The 20,585-nt window shown below is 40.9% G+C and overlaps 2 protein-coding genes across 5 annotated transcripts; one reads left to right on the top strand and one right to left on the bottom strand.

The window, feature by feature from the left end:
• The first annotated feature begins 504 nt into the window (after positions 1-504).
• xrcc5 (X-ray repair complementing defective repair in Chinese hamster cells 5) lies at positions 505-8,950 on the top strand. Its single transcript, XM_062402352.1, has 21 exons — positions 505-656; positions 1,581-1,694; positions 1,785-1,968; positions 2,579-2,627; positions 2,712-2,834; positions 3,236-3,424; positions 3,559-3,673; positions 4,364-4,502; positions 4,721-4,833; positions 4,967-5,029; positions 5,119-5,256; positions 5,344-5,434; positions 6,286-6,416; positions 6,578-6,774; positions 6,897-6,990; positions 7,128-7,197; positions 7,348-7,457; positions 7,691-7,787; positions 8,004-8,071; positions 8,193-8,270; positions 8,463-8,950. The coding sequence occupies exons 1-21, from the start codon at positions 642-644 to the stop codon at positions 8,475-8,477; spliced, it is 2,193 nt and encodes a 730-aa protein (XP_062258336.1). The 5' UTR covers positions 505-641; the 3' UTR covers positions 8,478-8,950.
• Positions 8,877-20,585, bottom strand: LOC133967116 (collagen alpha-2(VI) chain-like). Of its 4 annotated transcripts, XM_062402349.1 has the most exons (29): positions 20,333-20,585; positions 18,736-18,797; positions 18,348-18,521; positions 16,443-17,053; positions 16,321-16,341; positions 16,161-16,226; positions 16,011-16,064; positions 15,857-15,901; positions 15,733-15,759; positions 15,612-15,638; positions 15,451-15,495; positions 15,308-15,361; positions 14,860-14,922; positions 13,792-13,854; positions 13,639-13,692; positions 13,511-13,546; positions 13,352-13,414; positions 12,842-12,904; positions 12,480-12,542; positions 12,308-12,370; positions 12,167-12,217; positions 11,991-12,089; positions 11,583-11,645; positions 11,433-11,468; positions 11,301-11,346; positions 11,025-11,177; positions 9,935-10,390; positions 9,806-9,844; positions 8,877-9,727 (listed from the first exon to the last, which is right to left on the bottom strand). In XM_062402349.1, the coding sequence occupies exons 3-29, from the start codon at positions 18,505-18,507 to the stop codon at positions 9,126-9,128; spliced, it is 3,123 nt and encodes a 1,040-aa protein (XP_062258333.1). In that variant the 5' UTR covers positions 18,508-18,521; positions 18,736-18,797; positions 20,333-20,585; the 3' UTR covers positions 8,877-9,125. The 4 variants fall into 4 exon arrangements, with proteins under 4 accessions (XP_062258333.1, XP_062258332.1, XP_062258334.1 ...); XM_062402348.1 differs by lacking the exon at positions 18,736-18,797; XM_062402350.1 differs by lacking the exon at positions 18,736-18,797 and having other exon boundaries at positions 16,443-17,050.

Here is a 20,585-nt window from a genome sequence, read left to right as displayed (position 1 = left end):
GCGCGAGAAAATTCGTTACTATGGCAACTGGCCCTTATTCAAGTATGCCTCTCAGACAATTGAAAACGTTTATATTGCGGATGTCACTTGTTTGTACCTTCAAAATAGGATATTAGATATTTCTTATCTAATATATTTCATTATTATTAAATAATTCAATTTTGTTTCATTACTTATCATGATCCACGTTGACAATTGGGCTTTACTATGATTATAATTTAATTTAGTTTTTTTTAAACTTATTATTAAAATGTGCGTTTTCGTGTATTTATTTGTGTATCAGTACTGTAGTTTGACCTCACTATGTGTGGCCACAGTCAGTCAGTCGATGAGTCTGTGCAAAGCGCCATGTGAAACGCTGGAGGGCGTTTGACCCACATCCACAGACTGTGTGTACATCTTCTCAATCCGGTATTTCTGCAGCTCGAAGCACCACATGTCCACATAAACATCCACATGTTGTACGAGCAGGTATTTGCGGGTTTACGTTGAGGAATCGACCGTATCGACCATAGGGTATCGACGGCTTCAGAATACTGCGGAACGATTCTCACGGCAAACCAAGAACCTCGTTTGGGCCGCGCACAGTTTCCCCCCGGAGCCATAACACGGTGACACGCCACACTCAGAGGAGGGAAGAAATGGCAGGATCGAAAGTAAGTTAATGTTTTCTGACGTTTCTTCAATTCATGAACAATTTAGTCTATTCCTTCAATATGTTTACACCCCTTCAGCAACACAGCGAGGGGAGTGTGTTAAATAAGAGGTTTGTAGTTCCATTGAAGGAGTGAGCGACATGTTGAGACATGTTGAGACTGAAGCTTTAGCTTTATGAACTGAATGTCGGGCCAATATCAAATACATTGTGTTAATGTGTAAAGGCAGTTATATATTTATATGTTATACCATACCTGCCTATATACGTATAACAGTTTATATGTGCAAACGTCTATTTCAATATTTCATACATTTTGTTCAGTCATAACGATACAACCTCTTACAATCCTCGTGCCACTGCACTTCACTACAGTTTGTTTTTACTACAGTACATTTTTCTAGAATTTATTTTTACGTCTGCAGTGAAAATCAATTTTTATTGAATTTTTTTTGTTGTGTTACTATTCTACTGCCTAATCTATTCAGTTTTATACTTTCTTGTGTTGTCCACTGTACCTCATTCTAACTCTCTGCTGCTTTACATGAATATACCACTTTTTTGTGGGATCAATAAAGTTTATCTCATCTCAACTCAGGCACAGTGAGGAGGTACAACACTTTGTTGATCTGCCTCAGATTTGCAAAATATTTGTATGTTCTTCAAGTGTTTGTTTATTCTTTGTACATAAAGACGAGTTCTAGCCCACAACCTTCACTCAGGAGCATGTTTACACTTAAAATATATGTTACAGTTTTTTTTTATCTTCGATTGCATTTTCGGACAAACCTGGTCTCAGTCCGTTCTAGAATAAATGACTATTAACATAAACATTCACATGTTTGTGTCACCTCTAAGGTGCTGAGGCAAAGTCGCCTTGAGTTAAAACCTGCTCTGTATTAAGAAAGTGTTTGTTGATTTGCAGTCGGCGCTGGTGCTGTGCATGGACGTGGGCTTCTCCATGTCCAACTCTGTCCCGGGTGAAGAGAGTCCCTTTGAACTGGCCAAAAAAATTGTCCAGAAGTTTGTCCAGCGTCAGGTACATTGACACATCTATGAAAACATTTATTAAACCAAAAGTACCCCATCGTTTTTTATACAATACAATACAGCTTTTTGCATCTGACAGGTTTTTGCTGAGACTAAGGATGAAGTGGCTTTAGTCCTGTTTGGCACAGATTCCACCAAAAACCCTCTGCACCAGGACGACCAGTACCAGCACATCACCATCTACCGCCACCTCATGGTAGCCGGTTTTGAACTACTGGAGGAAATTGAGACTCAGGTCCGTCCAGAGAGTCAGCAAGCAGATTGTATCCTTTTCAAGATAAGAAAAAACAAATGACAATATTGGATGGGACTTTGATATTACTTTTGTAGCAGTCACTTAAAGGTTCTTTTTGTTTTATATTTTTTGTGACACCGAAGTTAATATTTCTCTCATTTTCAGGCACTTTGGTTTGGTTATTTTATCCAATAGTATTTCATCAGTCGTTAGGGTTAGACAGAAAATGTGTTCCAACCAGATAAATGATATTTTGATATTATTGACACGTCCTATGATGGAGGCTTTTAAAGATATTGTTCTTTTCTTGCTGTGCTACATGAAATAGAAATTTTACAGTTCACTTTTCTAACCATACTCAACAATGAAGATTTGTAAGTCAATGCTATATGTGAGCTAAGTGAAGGACTTCGGTCATGTCAGTTGAAGGCTTAAAGGAGAGGACTTTCTATTGATAATATTTACCACAACAAAAATATATAAACATTTGACTAGACAATATAGTTGAGAGTACATTTGCGACAGCCTGTATAGGCCTAAAGACGTTGATCTAATTCCTGTGTTTTTGCAGATAAACCCTGAAAAGGTTTACTTCAGAGTTGCTACAGTAAAATAAATCCTTAACTACTGTTCACCAGGGGTTGATGCTCTTGTTGTCTGCATGGATCTCCTTAAGACAGAAACTGAGTAAGAAGCCGCCTGTCTCACACATAACTCACTTCTGGTTGTTCATCAGTGTGACTGAGGTCGTGTTTTTGTTTTTTTTTGCAGTGGGAAGAAGTTTGATCGTCTCAACATTGTCTTCCTGACTGACCTCAACTCCCCAGCCAGTGCTGACAACCTGGATGCAATGATAGCAAATCTGAAAAAAGATGGCATCACTTTACAGTTCTTGTAAGGTTCAAACTTACTATATTAACAACGTGTAATTCCCAAATTAATATGAATTACTGTGTGTGATACAATCAGGCTATATGAGGCAAATAGTCCATCCTGCTGATATATTTTCTCTGTTTTAAAATGGTACACGGCACAAATTGTATTTCGTTTGATATTGTAGTTTATTTTATATCTTCAAACATTGACATCTTTGTCTTGATTGGCCTAACACTTCATGCACACCTATCAGAAGTCACTTTGGATAAAATGTGTTTTCTTATCAAAGCTTTCGACGTTAAACGGATACCTTGGGAAGTTCTTTCAGGCTGACCACCTGTCATTTGTCCACTCTTATGAAACCGTATGCCATTTATGTTCTTTAATCTGGCTTTGATTGTGATCATTTGCTTTGCCAGTCTGCCTTTCCCTGTGGCAGACCATGACAAGGAGGGAGGCGGAGGAGGGGATGAGGACAGCACAGGTCCTGGTCACCCGGGTACTGGCAAAGGTCTGTCCAAGGAACAAAAGAATAGCCGTGACATAATGAAACACATCATGTTGAATCTGGATGAAGATGAGGGCCTGGAGGAAATTTATACATTCAGGTCAGAAAACTTTAATTTAACACTGCATGATAACTTCTGTTTCTGAATCACATGGCTACTATACACACATATATATGAAGTATTGTTGTAACTCTTGTGAGTTTGGTTCCATTGGGGTCTTTCTCTTGTTGTAGGAATGCAATCGAGCAGCTGTCTATGTTCAAGCGCATCGAGAGGAGACCAATGGCCTGGCCCTGTCAGCTGACAATCGGCAGCTCCCTGTCGATCCGTATTGTTGGATACAAAGCAGTAAGTTTAAGTGTACAGGATTAATATATTCCACAGCTTTCTTAATATAACTAAAAGATCAGTTTTCATTGGCCACTGAGCAAGTCCTGAATAATATGCCTCATATACAAAGGAAACTGGAGTTCTGGTTCTGGTTAGTTACCTCTTCCAAGGAGGTTATGTTTTTCTCCCGTGTCCATTTGTATGTCAGCAGGATTAAACCCTACTGAACTTATTTCCACGAAACTTGGTGGAAGGATGAGACATGGGCCAAGAAAGAACCTGAGAACTGGATCAATTATTCAGAGAATCCAGGAAAATCTTTATTCTTTTTCGCAGAGAATAATTCATGGGTCTTGATGGGAAAAAAATCTTGCACAACTTGGGATCGAAATGTGATTTCATAAAGGGTGAAGGCTTTTTTCTGCCTCTGAGAAACGTAATGTGGCCTTAGGTATAAGGCTTATTGGATTTTTAAGGGGACTGTTGGCTTTGGCAGAGGTTTGTGCTCTTCTGGGTGCAATTCTAGTTGTTTTGTTTTAAAAACAAATCAGTTTGGGAAATTCTCACAGCAAAAAACAGTGCTGGACAAATTCACCATATGGTTCATTATAAAAACAGATGATAGCTCATGAATATGAGTCACACAGCCTTGTCAGTGAAGCCAAGGTTTTTTCCTCATCTTCAAATACTACCTATCATGCACATCAGGTGACAGAAGAGAAGCTGAAGAAGATATGGTTTACAGTTGATGCTCAAACCAACCAGAAAGATGACGTGAAGCGAGAGACTGTCTACTGTCTGGATGATGACAACGAGACTGAGGTGCAAAAGGATGACATCATTCAAGGTGAGGAAGTTGTTTGACATCTGAGTCGCTCAGCCGACCACCTCTGCCACAGAGAGACAGACAGAGAGCTGCCACCGGCAATCGTCAGTGTGCATGAGAGAAGCAGGGCGGATTTGGTTTTGATTTATGGAATTTATGTTGGATGACTTTGCCACACGACCGTACACACACCGAATGAATTCATTATTTGAATTCACTTCTATCTTTTCTGTTCTTAGGTTTTCGTTATGGAAGTGACATTGTTCCCTTCTCCAAAGTGGATCAAGAGCAGATGAAGTACAAGCATGATGGGAAATGCTTCGCTGTTCTAGGCTTCGCCAAGCAGAGCATGGTATTTTCTTATATCATCAGTGTGATTGAACATGGCATCTTAAAAAGAGTTCAAGTAAAACAAATGTGGTCTACACTTGAGCTGGTTATTTTTCTTTACATTTGGTTTAATTTTTACCGTCTGCATCCCGCAGGTACGTCAGCATCAGTTCATGGGAAACCAGGTCCTCAAGATCTTTGCTGGCAGGGATGATGAGGTGAGAACACAGAGAACTGGATGTGCTCCTTGTGACTCACAATGTGGATGATGTTGTGATCGTGTCCATTTCTACGCTTTCTTTTACAGCATGCAGGAGTGGCGCTGTCGGCCGTCATCCAGGCGCTGGATGAACTCAAAATGGTGGCCATCGTGCGTTATGCCTATGACCGTCGCTGCAACCCTCAAATAGGGGCAGCGTTCCCTTGTATCAAGGAGGACTATCAGGTGAGATGGCAGACTCCTACACATGCTGCTTTCAAGTTAATTCACTGAGTCTGTGTTAAATAACGTTCCATCTCCCACCCTCCATAGTGTCTGATGTACTTCCAGATGCCCTTCACAGAAGACCTCCGACAGTTCACATTCCCTTCCCTTGAAAACAACAAGAAGTTCACACCGTCAGGTAACGTTTCCTCACGTCGTTGTATCTGTTGCTTCCAATTTACCGTCAGTGTAACACATCATTGGGGACTTCATGGTTATTAATTTTTCATCCTCACAGCCGAAGTAGATCATTTTTCGTACTAGTCCTCCACAACAGCTGTTCAGACCTGCTTGTGTGAGCACATTTATGTTCCCCCCCGACAGGCACAGGAAGTGAAAGCTGCTGCAGTATAATCACACTACTTTTGTTGCCTGCAGATGGCACACAACATCATGTTGACACGCAACTGCTGTTACTTTGCTCGGCTGCAAAACCAGTACCAGTACAGCAAAACAGTAAAAAAAAAAGAAAAGAAAAAACATCTTTATAAGGAGATGTCCAGTATTCAAAGTTGGACTTATTTAAGTACACAAGTCTTGGCAGGAAAACTTTAACTTTTAAGTATTACAAGTAAAATAACTAGATATACCAATACATTTGTTAAAAGGTCTAAGGCCACTTTCCCATTCACTTTAATGCATAATTATATTTATAAAAACATTTTATCAACTGCTGATATACATGTTGTTATATAAAATCTGGAACTGAAAAGTAACTTGGAGTCAGCTGTCATATAAACATTGTGGAGTGAAAAGTACATTTCCCTTTGATATGTCGTATTAGTATAACTGAAAATAACATTCACACACTGAGTAAATGTGATCTGAATGTTGTCATGTACTGCATCTCTCCTGCTGGCTGTGATATTTGCTGGGCCTTTCGGTCGTATGCATCACTGTGTGTCTGTGTTAAGAAGAACATACATCTGAAGAGTGCAGTGAGAGATGTGGTAATAGACTGGACTGTTGACTGACTTGTGATTTCTACAGACACTCAGCTGTCGGCTGTGGACTCTCTCATTGACTCCATGATGATGGTTGAAGAGGACGAGAATGGAGAGAAAAGGGACCTGTTCAAGCCCCACCACATTCCCAACCCTTCGTTCCAGAGGCACTTTCAGGTACAGCATCACAGTTTGTTTTTCATGCAGCCCACACTGTTGTCTGTTAAATCTGTTGAAAGTCAGGGGGAAGAAAAAATGGCCTCAGAAGCCTGACTAGAGCTTCACGATCTAGCAGCTGTTATCTCCTTTCTCACTTCCTTGACCAAACCTTCTTTCAGTGTCTGCATCACCGAGGAGTAAACCCTGGTACGCCTCTTCCTCCAATAGAGCCCTGGTTGAAGGCGGCTCTCGAGCTCCCTGAGGTCATCAGAGAACGCTGCCAAGTTCCACTGGAGGAGATGAAGAAGAACTTTCCTCTCACAGAAGTGGAGAAGAAAAAGAAGCTGAAGACAAGTGCTCAGATTTTTGGCAAAGAGTAAGTTTAATTCAGTGTGGTCTCTATATATGTCATGGACAAGGCTGTTTGTCACTTTGATCATAACACTGATTATAACTAGATTCTGAAAAATGTGTAACTGACCTCCCTGTGATTTATAGTGCAGACGAGCCTGACGCCAAGAAAGTGAAAGGAGACGAAGAAGAGGAGGAGGAGTATAATCTGGCGGACATCGCTGAAGGCTCTGTTACTTCTGTAAGTTTCGGGGATAGATGACCGCTTCCTATAAAATCCGCTTTTCGAAAATGAAGTGTTTCACCACTTGTTTAAACAGGCCCACTTTAAATGTTAAATTTCCCCTCGGCCTTGAATTACATGAATCATTTCACCAGGTGGGAAGTGTTGATCCAGCCCGAGACTTCCGCACTCTGATCAAGAAGAAGAGTCTTCCATTCGGAGAGGGTGAGCTCCAGTCACTCTCTTATTTTCTCATGAACTGGGCTGATACAGTTTTTTCCCACTACTTCTGTTATAAACCATCATGACTCTCGTTAATCCCCTGTTCTTGTGTTTCTCTCTGTTTGCTTGTGCTGACCCCTGTGTCCTCCCCAGTCTGTCAACAACTGACTCACAGGATAGAGCAGTTCCTTAGCAACAAGAACACACAATACTACATGAAAAGCATCACCTGTATCCAGGCTTTTAGAGAGCAGTCTGTTAAGGTAAATAAACATTTCACTATCTTCCATTTGGGAAATTCATCGGGATGTGGGAGTTACTCTGTGTTTGGAAATAACCTTTAGATAAAACTCGCAAAGAGGAGATGACGACATGCCTGTTTTATTTCTCACGATTTGAACTGAAGCCAGTTCTTATACGAGTGTGCTTATCTTCCTGCATGTAGACGTGAGGCTTTAAGGAGACTTATAAATGTTTCGTCTCTTTCATAATTCAGCTTGGTAAAGCTGATCTGTACAATAGCTACCTCCAATCCTTGAAGAGGAGCATCCCAAACAGAGGGCTCCAGGTCTTCTGGGACCTGCTTGTTCAAGGTATGATAAGCCTCTTTACACGCGGCTGCAGGAATCCTCTCATTCTCTCACAAATCATTCTCCCTTGGGGTGCAATGGATTGTTTTGCGAAATTTCTTGAGTTTCTTGCAAAATAAGTGAATAAAGCGAAAACGGGTGCTGACTGATGCTTAAAAATGACCTGAAACACAAGTGTCCCGAAGCAGTTTACAAGAATTGATTATTCCTGTTCGACAGATGCCTTAACTCTGATCAGCAAGGACGAGGTTGAGGGAAGCACTGTGTCCAAAAGCGAGGCGAATCAGGTGACTTGAAAAATACAAACTCCCCTTTTAACCTCTGTGAGCTGTTAAGAAGCAAGCGATTGAACCATTTTCAAGATAGGTGATGCTGAGACATGATTATTTCTGACTGCTTTGTTCTAAGTTTCTGGTTGCAGAGGAAAAGAAAGAGGAGACGGCTGCACCACCAGCAGCTGAAGACCCCGGAGATGTCGATGACTTGGTGAGTATCAGTGGGGCTATTTTCTGTGACAACCCTTTTCAGGTTGTAAGTATTTAACTGATGGACCCAAAACTCATATTTAAGCTATTTCCTGTATTTGCAGACCATGCCTCAGCGTGTATCTGCTAATGTTTCCTATCCTATTGAGACCTCTGACATAAACTCTCTGGTTTCTCCCCTCTTCCTGAACAGCTGGACATGATGTAAGACGCAATGGGAGAGACAGCAGCGGACATGCAGGAAGAAATGAGAAGAATGCGATCTTTGATCCCGACCAGACCAAACCAGTTTAGCCGTCCATTGTACTGTCTCCTACTTGGTGATACTTTGCAACTGGTGATGATGAGTATCTGCATGCGATGCTGCAAAGACCAGGATTTGACAGAACTAAAGTTTACAATAGAACTGTAATAAAAGGCTACTCTTGTCTTTACAAATACCATGGTGAGGGTTTAGATATGTTTAGTCTGAAATGTCAGTGTCTGTCAAGTTAATTAATGTCTTGTAATTCCTTTGCAATACGCAATAATATTGGATACAGTGAGTGCTTTAAATATCAAGATTTATGTGCATTAGGAAACTTGATGACATTACAGAAGTCATCACTTCATCCAACAAACTTTTTTTATTTGGATTAATTAGTATTTCTTTGATCAGTAAAGTTTAACCTTTGAAAAATGCTCAACTCGTACTGTGTATTTGTATAACAAAATACTTGGGATAAATACAGTTGAATCATTGGTTAATTGTACAGTGCATAGTAGAATCCTAGCTAACGTATCTCATCTTTAAGATGTCAGATTATCAGCAGTAGCACCGGCATGATATTCATGTCCACATAAGCATGGTCTTTCTTTAACAAACCCACTGCATGAAACGGTCAAATGACCCAGATTTGGACACTTCAGACAAGTCCTTTCCTCTAAAGATGGCGTCCTGGTCACCCATAGCCAGCTTCATTAGGACTTTATGGTCGACGTCACTTCCAGTAGCTATCACTGTGGAGACGACCTGTGCCCCCCGCATCGCACTAACCGCCTCCTCCAGGTTTTTGGTTTCAGTGACGCCGTCCGTGATGAAAACAAATGAAACCTCTGCATTTCGTCGTGTCTTGCGAGCATTTCCTTTACCCAAGACGTTGTCGATGGCGTGGAGGATGGCCGGCCCCACGGTTGAGGAAGAATCCAGATATGGCAAGTGTGCGATGCCGTCTGCGATGACGGCAGGGTCGTGCGTGAGAGGGAAGGCCATGTGGTTCTCATTCTCCCTGCCGAACTCCATTAGTGCCAAGCGTGCTCGCATACGATCATTCTTGCCCCCGGCGAGTCCTACTCTTTCTGACACTTTTTGCACAAATTCACGAACTTGCCGGAAGTTCTCCATCCCAAGGCGCTCTGAGCCATCGAGTAGAAACACCAAATCCACTGGCCGTCCGACACACTGGGCTACTTCAGGTTCTATAAAGAAAAGAAGAAGAAAAAAGGTAGGTTCCATGAAGACACTGAAAATAGACTTAAACCATGAACAACACTTACTACTCTTGCAGGGGAGATCAGGGCACACGATGACTGGCTCTGGAATGGAAATCACACGGACATGAGTTAGCCAAATAAATGAGAGGGAAGAGTTTCATCATCCTGCTGAGGGTAGTGGAACAGGCTTACCTGGACAGAGCACAGTTTCCATTGTTTGGATGAAGGAGTCAGCCACCAAGTCGACATAATTACTCATCTCAGTTACCCGTTCCTTCTTTCCGCATGCTATCGACCCCAGGATCTCATCATCCTGCCCTTTATTAAACATGTCACCAACTCCAATGGCATTCACCACCACGTTTACGTCATCACAAAGGCTCTTCAGCAGATCCTCATCGTCACGCGGGTCAAAGCGGCCATCTGTGATCACCACCACGGATACTCTGGCTCTGGCTCTCTTGCTGTCCTTGATGAGGGTATCGTAGGCAAACTTGAGAGCGGAGGGTGTGAAGGTTCCCCCAGCAATCCACTCTAGTTTCTTCACCGCAGTTTTGAAGGCGGACATGGAGTTTATGTTTGGGTCATCGAGACGAATGGCCTCAAAGGTCCCGTTGTGACTGAACTGCACAACTCCGACTCTTGTACCTAGGGGAGGCCGACATGTCAAGTAAATTATTTCAGAGTTAAAAGAAAAGGGCTGGCTACTCTTAAATTTTAACAATGCGTCACTAATTCCATGAAAAAACTTCAGGAGTTGTACAATCAGTTCTAACTGACAACTGGGAGGGTTCAGGTATTTCATCATTGTGGGTCTTCAGCTATGTTGCGAGTCGTTATGTTAAACATGCAGGTTTTGGATTAGAGTTTTTTTCAGAGAACATTTCTGAAGTACTGGCTTTGTGCTCCAGTCAGACTGAGTTTACAGTGTACAGTTTATTACCTCCACCAAGGAGATCATCTGTTTGTGGTATTGTTGTTTTTTTTGTCGGCAGGATTATGCAAAAACACCTGAACCTATTTCCACAAAACTTGTTTAAACACGATGGCTGATAATAAGAATAACAATCTGTACTTTGTCGTAACTCTACATTCAGTGTTAATGAAGAGTACTGGGACCAGGCAGGTGGCTTTCCTAATATTGTTGGCTTCAACTGTAATTTCACCGGTGGATTAAGTGATTCAATCTTTGGAAATTGTTCATCTTTTATTGCAAACTCTACTTTGTGTCATTTGAAACTCTGTCTGCAGATTTACAGGTGACGTCTTTGCTCAGGCATACCGGTCGGTGACGCAGGGTCGTTGGCCATGGAGCCCAGTCTGTTGATGGTGTTGATAACAAAGTTCTTTTCCATGGTGAAGTTTGTCATCCCAACACTCTCAGAGCTATCGATTACAAACACAATGTCCAGAGCTCCGCATTGCTTCTCACAGTCTGAGACAAAACACAACGAACAGGATTTACAACAGTGAAAGATACTGACAACATAGCTGTGGTTGATTCATTGACTTCGCACTCCCACTGCATGTGTGCACAGTGGTGATGGTATTTGCTTACCACAACAACCGCATGTCTCCCTGATGTAAGTCATGACATCGCAGTCCTGCAGTGACAAGTATGCAAGTTAGGAGTCATACAACCAGGAAAGTTTAGATAATGTAGTATTAACAAGGCATAATGTTTACTCACAGTAAGTCCAGGGTCACCCATTGGTCCTGGGTTCCCCTACACACACATGCACACACACACACACACGCACACAAAGAGACGAATGTAATTGAATCTCAAAATATGCATGGATGGTCAAGTAATTAGTTGAGCGAATATGCTGTTGCTTACATCAGTTCCTGGCTCTCCTCTGGGTCCTCGCTCTCCTAGCTCACCAGTCTGACCCGGTTCACCCTGGACAGGAAACAGGTTTCACTGGAACTAACCGACTATTATTCTTCATGAAAGTACATTTTCTGTGGAAGTTACGTTTTTAAATGGACTTCGGCCTCTGTTGAACTCAATACTATATTAATGTTGCTCATGTGTTACACAAGACACATCACATTCCATCAGAACTGCTGGTGTCACATGATCTCTTCTCTTGGGACTTTTGTTTGTGTTCAAATCAGAAACCGCAGCTGGTAACATCCAGTAACTTAACAATTTAATCTTAATGTAAATTCAAACAAGTCTTTGTTTTCTCACTGCATAAGTTTGTTGATTTACTTGTAAATAAATTCAATTTTTCAGACTTACACCCTCTCCGTCTACTCCTTTGGTCCCAGGATGTCCTTTGGCACCACAATCTCCTCTTCCTCCCCTGGGTCCTTTGTTCCCTAGATCACCTCTGTCTCCCTGGAGAAGAGTTTAGACTAAAATAAAGACTTGAAAGCCACATGAAGGAATATCAAGAAGTAAACAGAAAACCATACAGTGGGTCCTCGAGCTCCGGGATAGCTGAATCCTTGTCTTCCCATGTCTCCCTTCGTAGAGAAAGAAAAAAGTATTTATTGACCACATTGCAATTTCTTTGGGAGAATTTGATGATGACGAATGTTGAACTCTTTTCCCACCTTTGGTCCAGAGGGTCCTGACTCCCCCCTTGGTCCAGGATCTCCTGGATGTCCCCTTGTGCCCTGCACAGATGATCAGATGTTTTGTCTACAGGATGTTTCTTACGCAGATTTAGTTAAGAATACAGTCAGAACAAGAGCTACAATTATAAGTAGATGATTAACGTCTCACATTTGCTCCGGCGGTCCCTGGTTCTCCCGAACGACCTCTTGGCCCTGGTAGTCCTTGGTCTCCCTGGAAGAGAGAGAGAGTAACAGAAAAAACGTCACTACGGGGGCATCACCGTCTCTCCAGCCCAACAGACTAATTGAATGCTGATGTGAATTAGGCTATTCACAGTGCTGGACAATTTTTTTTTACAAGAACAATTTCCCTGGAACATGTGTTTTATTGATAACAGACTATTATGGCTGGATACCCAGTACAACAACACACAACTTCAGTACTGGAGGCGTGAAATGTCTTTGCAGATTTCTTAGGAAGCTGCTGAGTCATGCTTCCAGCTCAATCCACCCACGGCTCGATCCCCTCACCTTTGCGCCCTTCAGTCCGTCTTCCCCCGACCGACCTCTGCCTCCCTGCGGACCTCGTTCTCCCTCGAAAAATAAATGAACGTGTCAGGGTTTGCAGCACAACATTAATCATCAGCCAATGTATACAAAACACAAACAGGAACTGGGAGGCATTTCAGGACACTCCTCACAATCTGGTTAGTAAAATTCCTACATCAGGACAGAGGCAAAATAATTCTGGGCTTGCGATTGTGTTACTGAACTTTCTCTGGAAGAGCTGCAGTCTGTCGGGATATTTGAAACTTGTGGGACTTGTCTGGTGCGGTTGAAATCTCTGGTTAAGTCAGAATCCACTGTGATTTATCAGAGTTTACGTCACTTTCACAACAGTGAGTGGAATCATAGTTTAGAGGACATTCTGTACAGTTTCCTGCTAATTCCCCTGTGGGTTTCAAAAACTTCTGATAATCAAAAATGTAACAATTACACATGACATTTGGCAAAATTCACATACAAGAGCACTGAACTTACCTTCTCGCCTTTAAGCCCATCGGTTCCTAATAATCCCTTTGCTCCAGGGCTTCCTCTTCTTCCCTGTTAACATTTATTTTAAAATAATTGAAATAACCATGACAAATATATTTATAAATATATATTTATTCTCCATAAAATAAAAAGTGTTTCAGATACCTCCTCGCCTTTAGGTCCGGGTATGCCTTCAAGCCCCTGTGGGAGATTTATTTTATTTCAGAGCTTTGTAGAAATACCTTGTTGCGGCAACAGTATTTGTAATGAACAATAAAAAATGTCTTTGGTACCGGAGTTCCATTTGCTCCTGGTGGCCCTGGATGTCCAGGATTCCCTCCTTCACCCTGCAGAGCAAAGACTCAGACCAGTGAATCTGTTTTTAAAGTGAAGACAACCTTCATTTTTGGATGATGCTATCTGTCAGGTTTTAATTTGAAAGTTACCTTTGGTCCTGAATCCCCATCAGGACCAGGGGGGCCTGACTTCCCAAAACGGCCCAGGTCTCCCTGTGGACATCAAATACAAAATACATAACTTAAGACCATTTAAGTGTGAAGACTCAAAATAATCTCTTCATAAACTGAACTTAAAAAGCCAGCAAGTTAAGGGTCATAACAAAAACAGCTGTTGTTCTGTGTGGGCAGTCAGACACGCATCACTGCACATGTGGTTGTAGGTCAAGAATTTGTTCTGAAAAATCCGAGAGGTGAGAAACTTGACATCAGATGAACATGTGTGTATAACACATCCCTGTTCATCCCTGTACCACTTCCAATATCTCAGCCTCAGCTTGTCTGACTTGACTCAATGTATATAAATGCTTGCTTGTGAGCCTCCGCTGCTTTGGCCACATTCATGTCACATCATTCATGTGGCCTCCTGTTTTTAATATGAGGTCAGAGATATGTGAATGTCTGACAGCTGATATCTCCAACCTGGTGTAAAGAACAAAAAGGTAATTTATAATATTATTTTGAATATCATCGTCGACTTTCATTACTTTCCTTTCTCTGGCTATAGGTGATTTGGCTTAAAATGTCTGAGTGGTAGTTTCTTTTCCAACCATTAAAACAGAAATGAATCCATGTAAGTTGTATTCAATTTTACCTGTCGGTTAGTATTATTGTAAATTTCTGTCATTGTAAAAATAAAAATAAATTGGATGTGTATGAAGTCTGTAAACGCCTCCTAAACAACACACACACAAATTAAGATTACAAGGAGATGTATGGAACTAATAGCAAAAGCTTAAACTAAAAAAACAATGTGAAATATAAAAAAAAATTCTAAAGAGAGATACAATAAACAATATACAGTAACAATAAAGACTTTAACACCCTGTTTTTTTTTTTTTACACTGGACCAAAGTGTTGGACTGACAAACCCACAAAAACACCATCTGCCAGTTGTCACCTCCAGAGCCCTAACATGGCCCATTCGACGCTTTGCTGAATGTTTTATTTTTGATTGCTTCAGGGAGAAAAAAGGATCTATCTTTAATTAACACAGACCTTTTCTCCCTTGTTACCAGGAGGCCCCGGTTCACCAACTTCTCCAGAGTAGCCGTCTGGTCCCTGGAAGAGACAAGAAAACACTTATTCACATCAACAGTAAACCATTGTAGCAATCTTCCCAGCTCTGTGGCGGTTGGTGGGTTGTAAAATCAACCAGCAACTTCATCTATTTTAATAAAACAAATGAATTTGGATAACGAGGAAATTCTTACTCTTTCTATAAATTAAACAAATATGTTAAGCAGTTGCTCAAATTTCAACTTTAAACTCAAATTCCGCCCCTCCCACAACAATATTTACCTCTCTTCCACTTTACTCTCGAAATGCAAAAAAATAAACATCCTCGTCTCATTTACTTTGCGTAGCAGCTTTTCTGCATGGCTGTGAATATTTGCACTCTGAGAGTAACTAGTGAAAAATTGTTTTTTATAAGATGATGACTCACTTTTTCGCCTGAATCTCCTTTGCAGCCGGGAGCTCCAATTCGGCCGATATTACCCTGAAGATTTCACAGAGACGATCACATCAGTATCAGCAAACTGCGTCATGGATGTTCTGCACATCTCACATTATCGTTTGAAAACTCACCTTTTGGCCGTTGGTTCCATTCCTGCCACCTAGTCCTGCCACGCCCTAAGTGTTGGGACGTCAGTGATGACACAAAATTACCTTCACTTCCCAGTAATCAATGTAGTAGTTAACATAGAAAATGTATATAGAAGCATAAGGTCGTAAAAATCATCATTTACCTTTGCTCCACTTGCTCCGATTTCTCCCTGACGAGGCAAAACGGACCAATTGATCAAAATGAAACGTCTTTCCGTTTGAAAGATGAGCCGAACAACATGAATATAAAGATTTAACTCTCACCTTATCACCTTTCGACCCAATCTCCCCCTGAACAGAAGCATAGACACACGTGTTACTGTTACAAATAGATCAACACCTTAGAAACCGATGTAGTGCGGAAATAAAAAAATCAGGTGGAGAAAACCTTTGGACCAGGTCGTCCAATTGGACCCTCGATGCCAGCATCACCCTGAAATATGGAAAATAAATATTCAGTAATAAAATCACAACACTCTAAAATAAAACATTTATGTTATAAAGATTCTTTGTTTATGAAGTTGAACAAAACTTTGACTTACCTGTCGACCTTTTTCCCCTTTTGGCCCAGCAAAACCTCTGTCTCCTTTTATACCCTATAAATAAGAAAGCAATATTTATTATATTTATTATACATTCATATAACATTTGTTTTGTTTTATTTATTTATTGTTCGATTTTTCAATACTCACTTTTGGACCTGGAAGCCCATTTGGTCCAGGGATCCCAGGAGTCTCCATGCATTTAGGTTCATAACACTACAAGATCAATGGGGAAAATATAAATATCAAATGTGGTAATGCATGAAAACAAGGGAGATGTGAACGATTTTTAAATGCTTTTCTTTCTTACCTGTAAATACGCTTGATATTTCTGCAAAGTAAAGAGAGCAGTAAGTGAAAAGTACCAGAAAGTGCCACTGTCATGGAATCGGAAATAAAAGCATTCAGGACAAGTAAAAAGAAAAACATCACCATGACTTGTATGATACGATCGATGGATTCAGTCTTTATCTTCGGTCGCCCGTCCACAATGTCCACAGCGATGTAGTCATCCCGGTAAAGTTCATGGGGAGAGCTGGAGATCTCGCTCATCCCCACTTCATCAATGTTCCTGGATGCTGCCACCGAGAAAATCTGGATCTTCTTGTCTCGGGCCTTCTCGGCCATCGCCTTAATGCCCCCGCATGGACTGCCTGTCACGTGGCCATCGGTGATGACCACGGAGAAGAGCACGGCATTCGACCCCGAGTAGTGCTGCGTCAACTCGTGGGTCATGTTTTTCAGGGCGCAGTCGGTGTAGGTGCCCTTTCCCAGGTACCTGATCCCGCCTAGGCTCCTGATGAAGTTCTCCCTGGTGGTGAACTGGCTGAAGACGTCCTGCGTCTGGGAGAAATGCAGGCCTCCGATGGACCAGCTGATCTGGATCTGGCCCTTGTACTCCTCGTCGTGGAGCCTCTGGGCAAAGATCTTGGTGAACTCTTTAATGTTCTCCACCAGGATACCAGGCGGCGACTCCTGCAGGGCGATGGTTTCCGAGGTGTCGATGGTGAAGAACAGCTTGACGGGACAGTCGATAATTCCTGCTGCAGGAGAGAAGAGCTCGTTCTGATGCCTTTGACACAAATTACAAGTATACTCCAACGAAACATATGAAGAACTTTATATAATCAAACTGTCCTATATCATAGACAACTAAGGCAGAATCTATGAATTAGCAACTATTCTAATATTTGTCATTTTTAGGCACAAATGCTATTTCAGCGTTCTAACGTTTCATTGGAACTTTTCATTTTCACATGAAGAATCACTGCTCATCCATGTTATCTTGTCAATATTTCTAATAAACATTATAATTTGTAATTTACTTTTTATGCATTTGAGGTTTGGACAATCGATTGGACACAAACTGTGAAAAATGTTTATCCATTGCAACAGTAAAATGAACTGTTTATTATATATATGATAATGTAACATTTACAGGGGACGGTCCACCACAGGTTCATTTAGTTTCCTGATTATACTTGCATTCTTTGTGCATTTCATTCCACGACTTACCTGTAATATATATGTTTGATCTAGATACTTCTTCCAGCACTGATTCAAAGGTGACTCTGTGGAACTTTTACTTTAATTGAGTCGGTTTATTCAAACTCAACAAAGTCACATAGGAAGAGGTTTTACTCTTTACTTTTCAGATTATAATCTTCATATAAAAACATATGATCTGTTTATACATTATGATGACATAGATTAAAAATATAAAACTTGACCTCGACCAGCTGTTGAAATATTGCTCATGTTAATATATTAGTAATGATAACAACTCAGTAATATGACAATGTAGCTCTTACCGGGACCATTCTGCATAATTACTACTTAAAGTTTTAAATACTGGACTCTTACTTACTCTTACTAAAATGGGGTATTTTTTTACAGTGTGTTGATTTTACTTTTACTTTAGTAAGTGATCTGAATACTTCTACCACCCTTGAATGCTGCTCCAAGAGAATCAGCGTCTGGCATATAGACTTGTGCTCTCTCTGGAAGAAGCGAGTGGTCCAGAGAGCAAAAGTAATCATTCATTTTGCTCTCTGACCATGTTCTTTGAAGGGTAATCCTCTGTAATCATCTTTGTTATCACCTGGCTCCTGAGAGCACGACTCTATTCCCCCTCTGTTCCTGTAACCTGCGGATCTGTTGCACGCGTGCATGCTTATGTTGATGTCTGAATGCTTATTCATGAGTTCTATTCACATGAATTGGCCAGGCTGTGGAAACAGATTGTCCTCTTATAACATTAACAAAGTTATCTGAATCTGAAAAGTCACACCATCACCACACTTGATTTGAGTTTGGAAAACAGTTGAGGGAACTCACTCTCACAACCTTTAGGTCTTGGTATGGGCTCAGGTGGAGGTAGAGTCGGACTCGGTTCGTCCCCTCTCCCAGGAAACGGCCTGGGCCCGCGAGGGGTCAGACCTTGAGGGACCGCAGCTTGGAGCATGCACAGAAAAACCAACCCTGAAATCATCCCCATTTTTGCAGCAACCCCTAGAAAACACAAGGCAGAGAGGAGTGGACAGTTGTTGTAGGCTTCACATTTATCTCTGGAGTCCGCTCTGAATGCAGGAAATAGCTGTCAAACAAGTGAGTCCTCACAGAAGGCGTCTCCACAGAGCTGAGGAATGTTTATCGCTGTTTTAAACAATGTCAGAGAGCAACCACACTGTAAAAAGAGCACGATATTAAAAATGTTACATCGCACCTGTTAAGTGAATCTGAAAATCCAGGGCGGGGGGTTCCCCAAGCTATTTAATGTCAAGAGCCCTGAAGCACAAAGGGGACAACAGACGACCTCGGTGAAATGGATGGCATTAAATTAGTTGAGCTGTTTGGTATGAACTGATAAGAGTCGGTTGAGGAGTACCCAAAATTCTAAACATTCCCATAACCCAACATTAACAAAGAAAAAATTTAAAGCAGCTTAAATTGACAAGTTAGTGAAAACTCTGTCCACAGCAGAGGGTTCCCAAACAATCTCCTGTCAAGAACATCAGAACATAAAGAAGACAAGGGATAGGTCGGGAACGTAAATCCAAGACGAGCTTAGCTGACGATGAAAACATATTTACTGAAGTTCCGTTTTTTTATATAAAATAGGTCAAGTTCGGTTAAATTCAGTATGAAGAATAATAAGTTAGGATAAGATAAGATTAGTTATGTTACAATACATTAAGTTAAATTATGTTATGTGAAGATAGACACGCTTTGTTTAAAAACGATATGTTCAAGATATGATATGTAAGGATTCGCTAATATATGATACATTTAGATACAATACCTTAGGTTAAGATAGGTTAAGATTCGTTAGGAAATTATACAATAATATATGGTACTTTAAGATCCGTTAAGTCCCACAATAGGAAATTTGCCATGTTACAGCAGCACAGGGGATAGTTCAAATCAAAAGTAATAGTAATAAATATGTACACCATACACTATAGACACAATGAAATGTAAAAATTAGAAAATATCCTTGTGTCTTCTATTTCACATGTCACTTTTTTACTTTTCCTCTCCTGTATCTCAGAGTGAAGTTATGTATTTTTTACTTTTTTACTTTATTTATTCAGAAAGTTACTAGTTTCTTTTCAGTTTACATCCAAAAGATAATTTATCCCTTATCTAACCAGGAAATTCCAATTGAGATACAATATCTCATGAGTCAGGCAGTCCTTGGAAAGATAACAATTACATACCCACACAAAAAGACGATACTAAAACACAGCGATCGGACTAAAGCCCAGAATAGACATAGGAATCAATGGCACATTTTTTTATGGAAAACATATTTAAAACAAATTTTAAACATGCCAAGAGTAGGTAAAAAAATCCAAGTTTAGATGCGTCTTTTAGTGCATAAAAGCAAAAGACAGATTAAAGAGCTCTTTTTGGTTTGTTGGGACCTTAAGAGGTCTTTGGTAAGGTAAGTTGCGGAGTAAATAATGAATTTGTAATAAATTATAAGATATACAAATATGTAACAAAAAGGAAAACATTGTTTGATGTCCACTGAACCATTTCACATACATGACAGTAGTTGTGTTCGAGTGGTTGTGCCTCAATATGAGCTTTAAAATAAGACGCAAATGTACAGACTACATTAAAATATTCAAAAACTGACCAGCCACAACTTTAAATTAGTTCTAGTCATGAACAACACAGAAACAAGTGTGGTGCAATAATAAAACTATACATGGTTATTTTGGAACATGCAAAATGTGGCAGCAAATACTCTTTTTTGTCAGACACATTATCCTCTGCGCTAAAGCCGTGTAACAGTCAGAATAAAGTGTACTTACCCTGGTCACACCGTTAGAAAGTAAAATCCAAGCTGAGACTGCAGACTCACAGGAAATTCAGGCAATTTCCAGAGAATGTAAAGTCCAGATAATCATCTCATTCTCAAAGTATCAGAGTTCTGGGAGTGAGGGTCAGCTCCGGGTCGAGGGGGCCGTCTGTTTTATTCCCAAATGACGCACAGCGCGCCCGTAGATCTGTGCTCTGCAGAGGGACAGCTGCTGATTGGATGATGGTCTGCTGGACTGAGGGAAG

Source organism: Platichthys flesus, chromosome 13 (assembly GCF_949316205.1).
Source record: "Platichthys flesus chromosome 13, fPlaFle2.1, whole genome shotgun sequence".
In the NCBI taxonomy this organism is placed as follows: domain Eukaryota; kingdom Metazoa; phylum Chordata; class Actinopteri; order Pleuronectiformes; family Pleuronectidae; genus Platichthys; species Platichthys flesus.
This window is presented reverse-complemented; position numbering and strand designations above follow the sequence as displayed.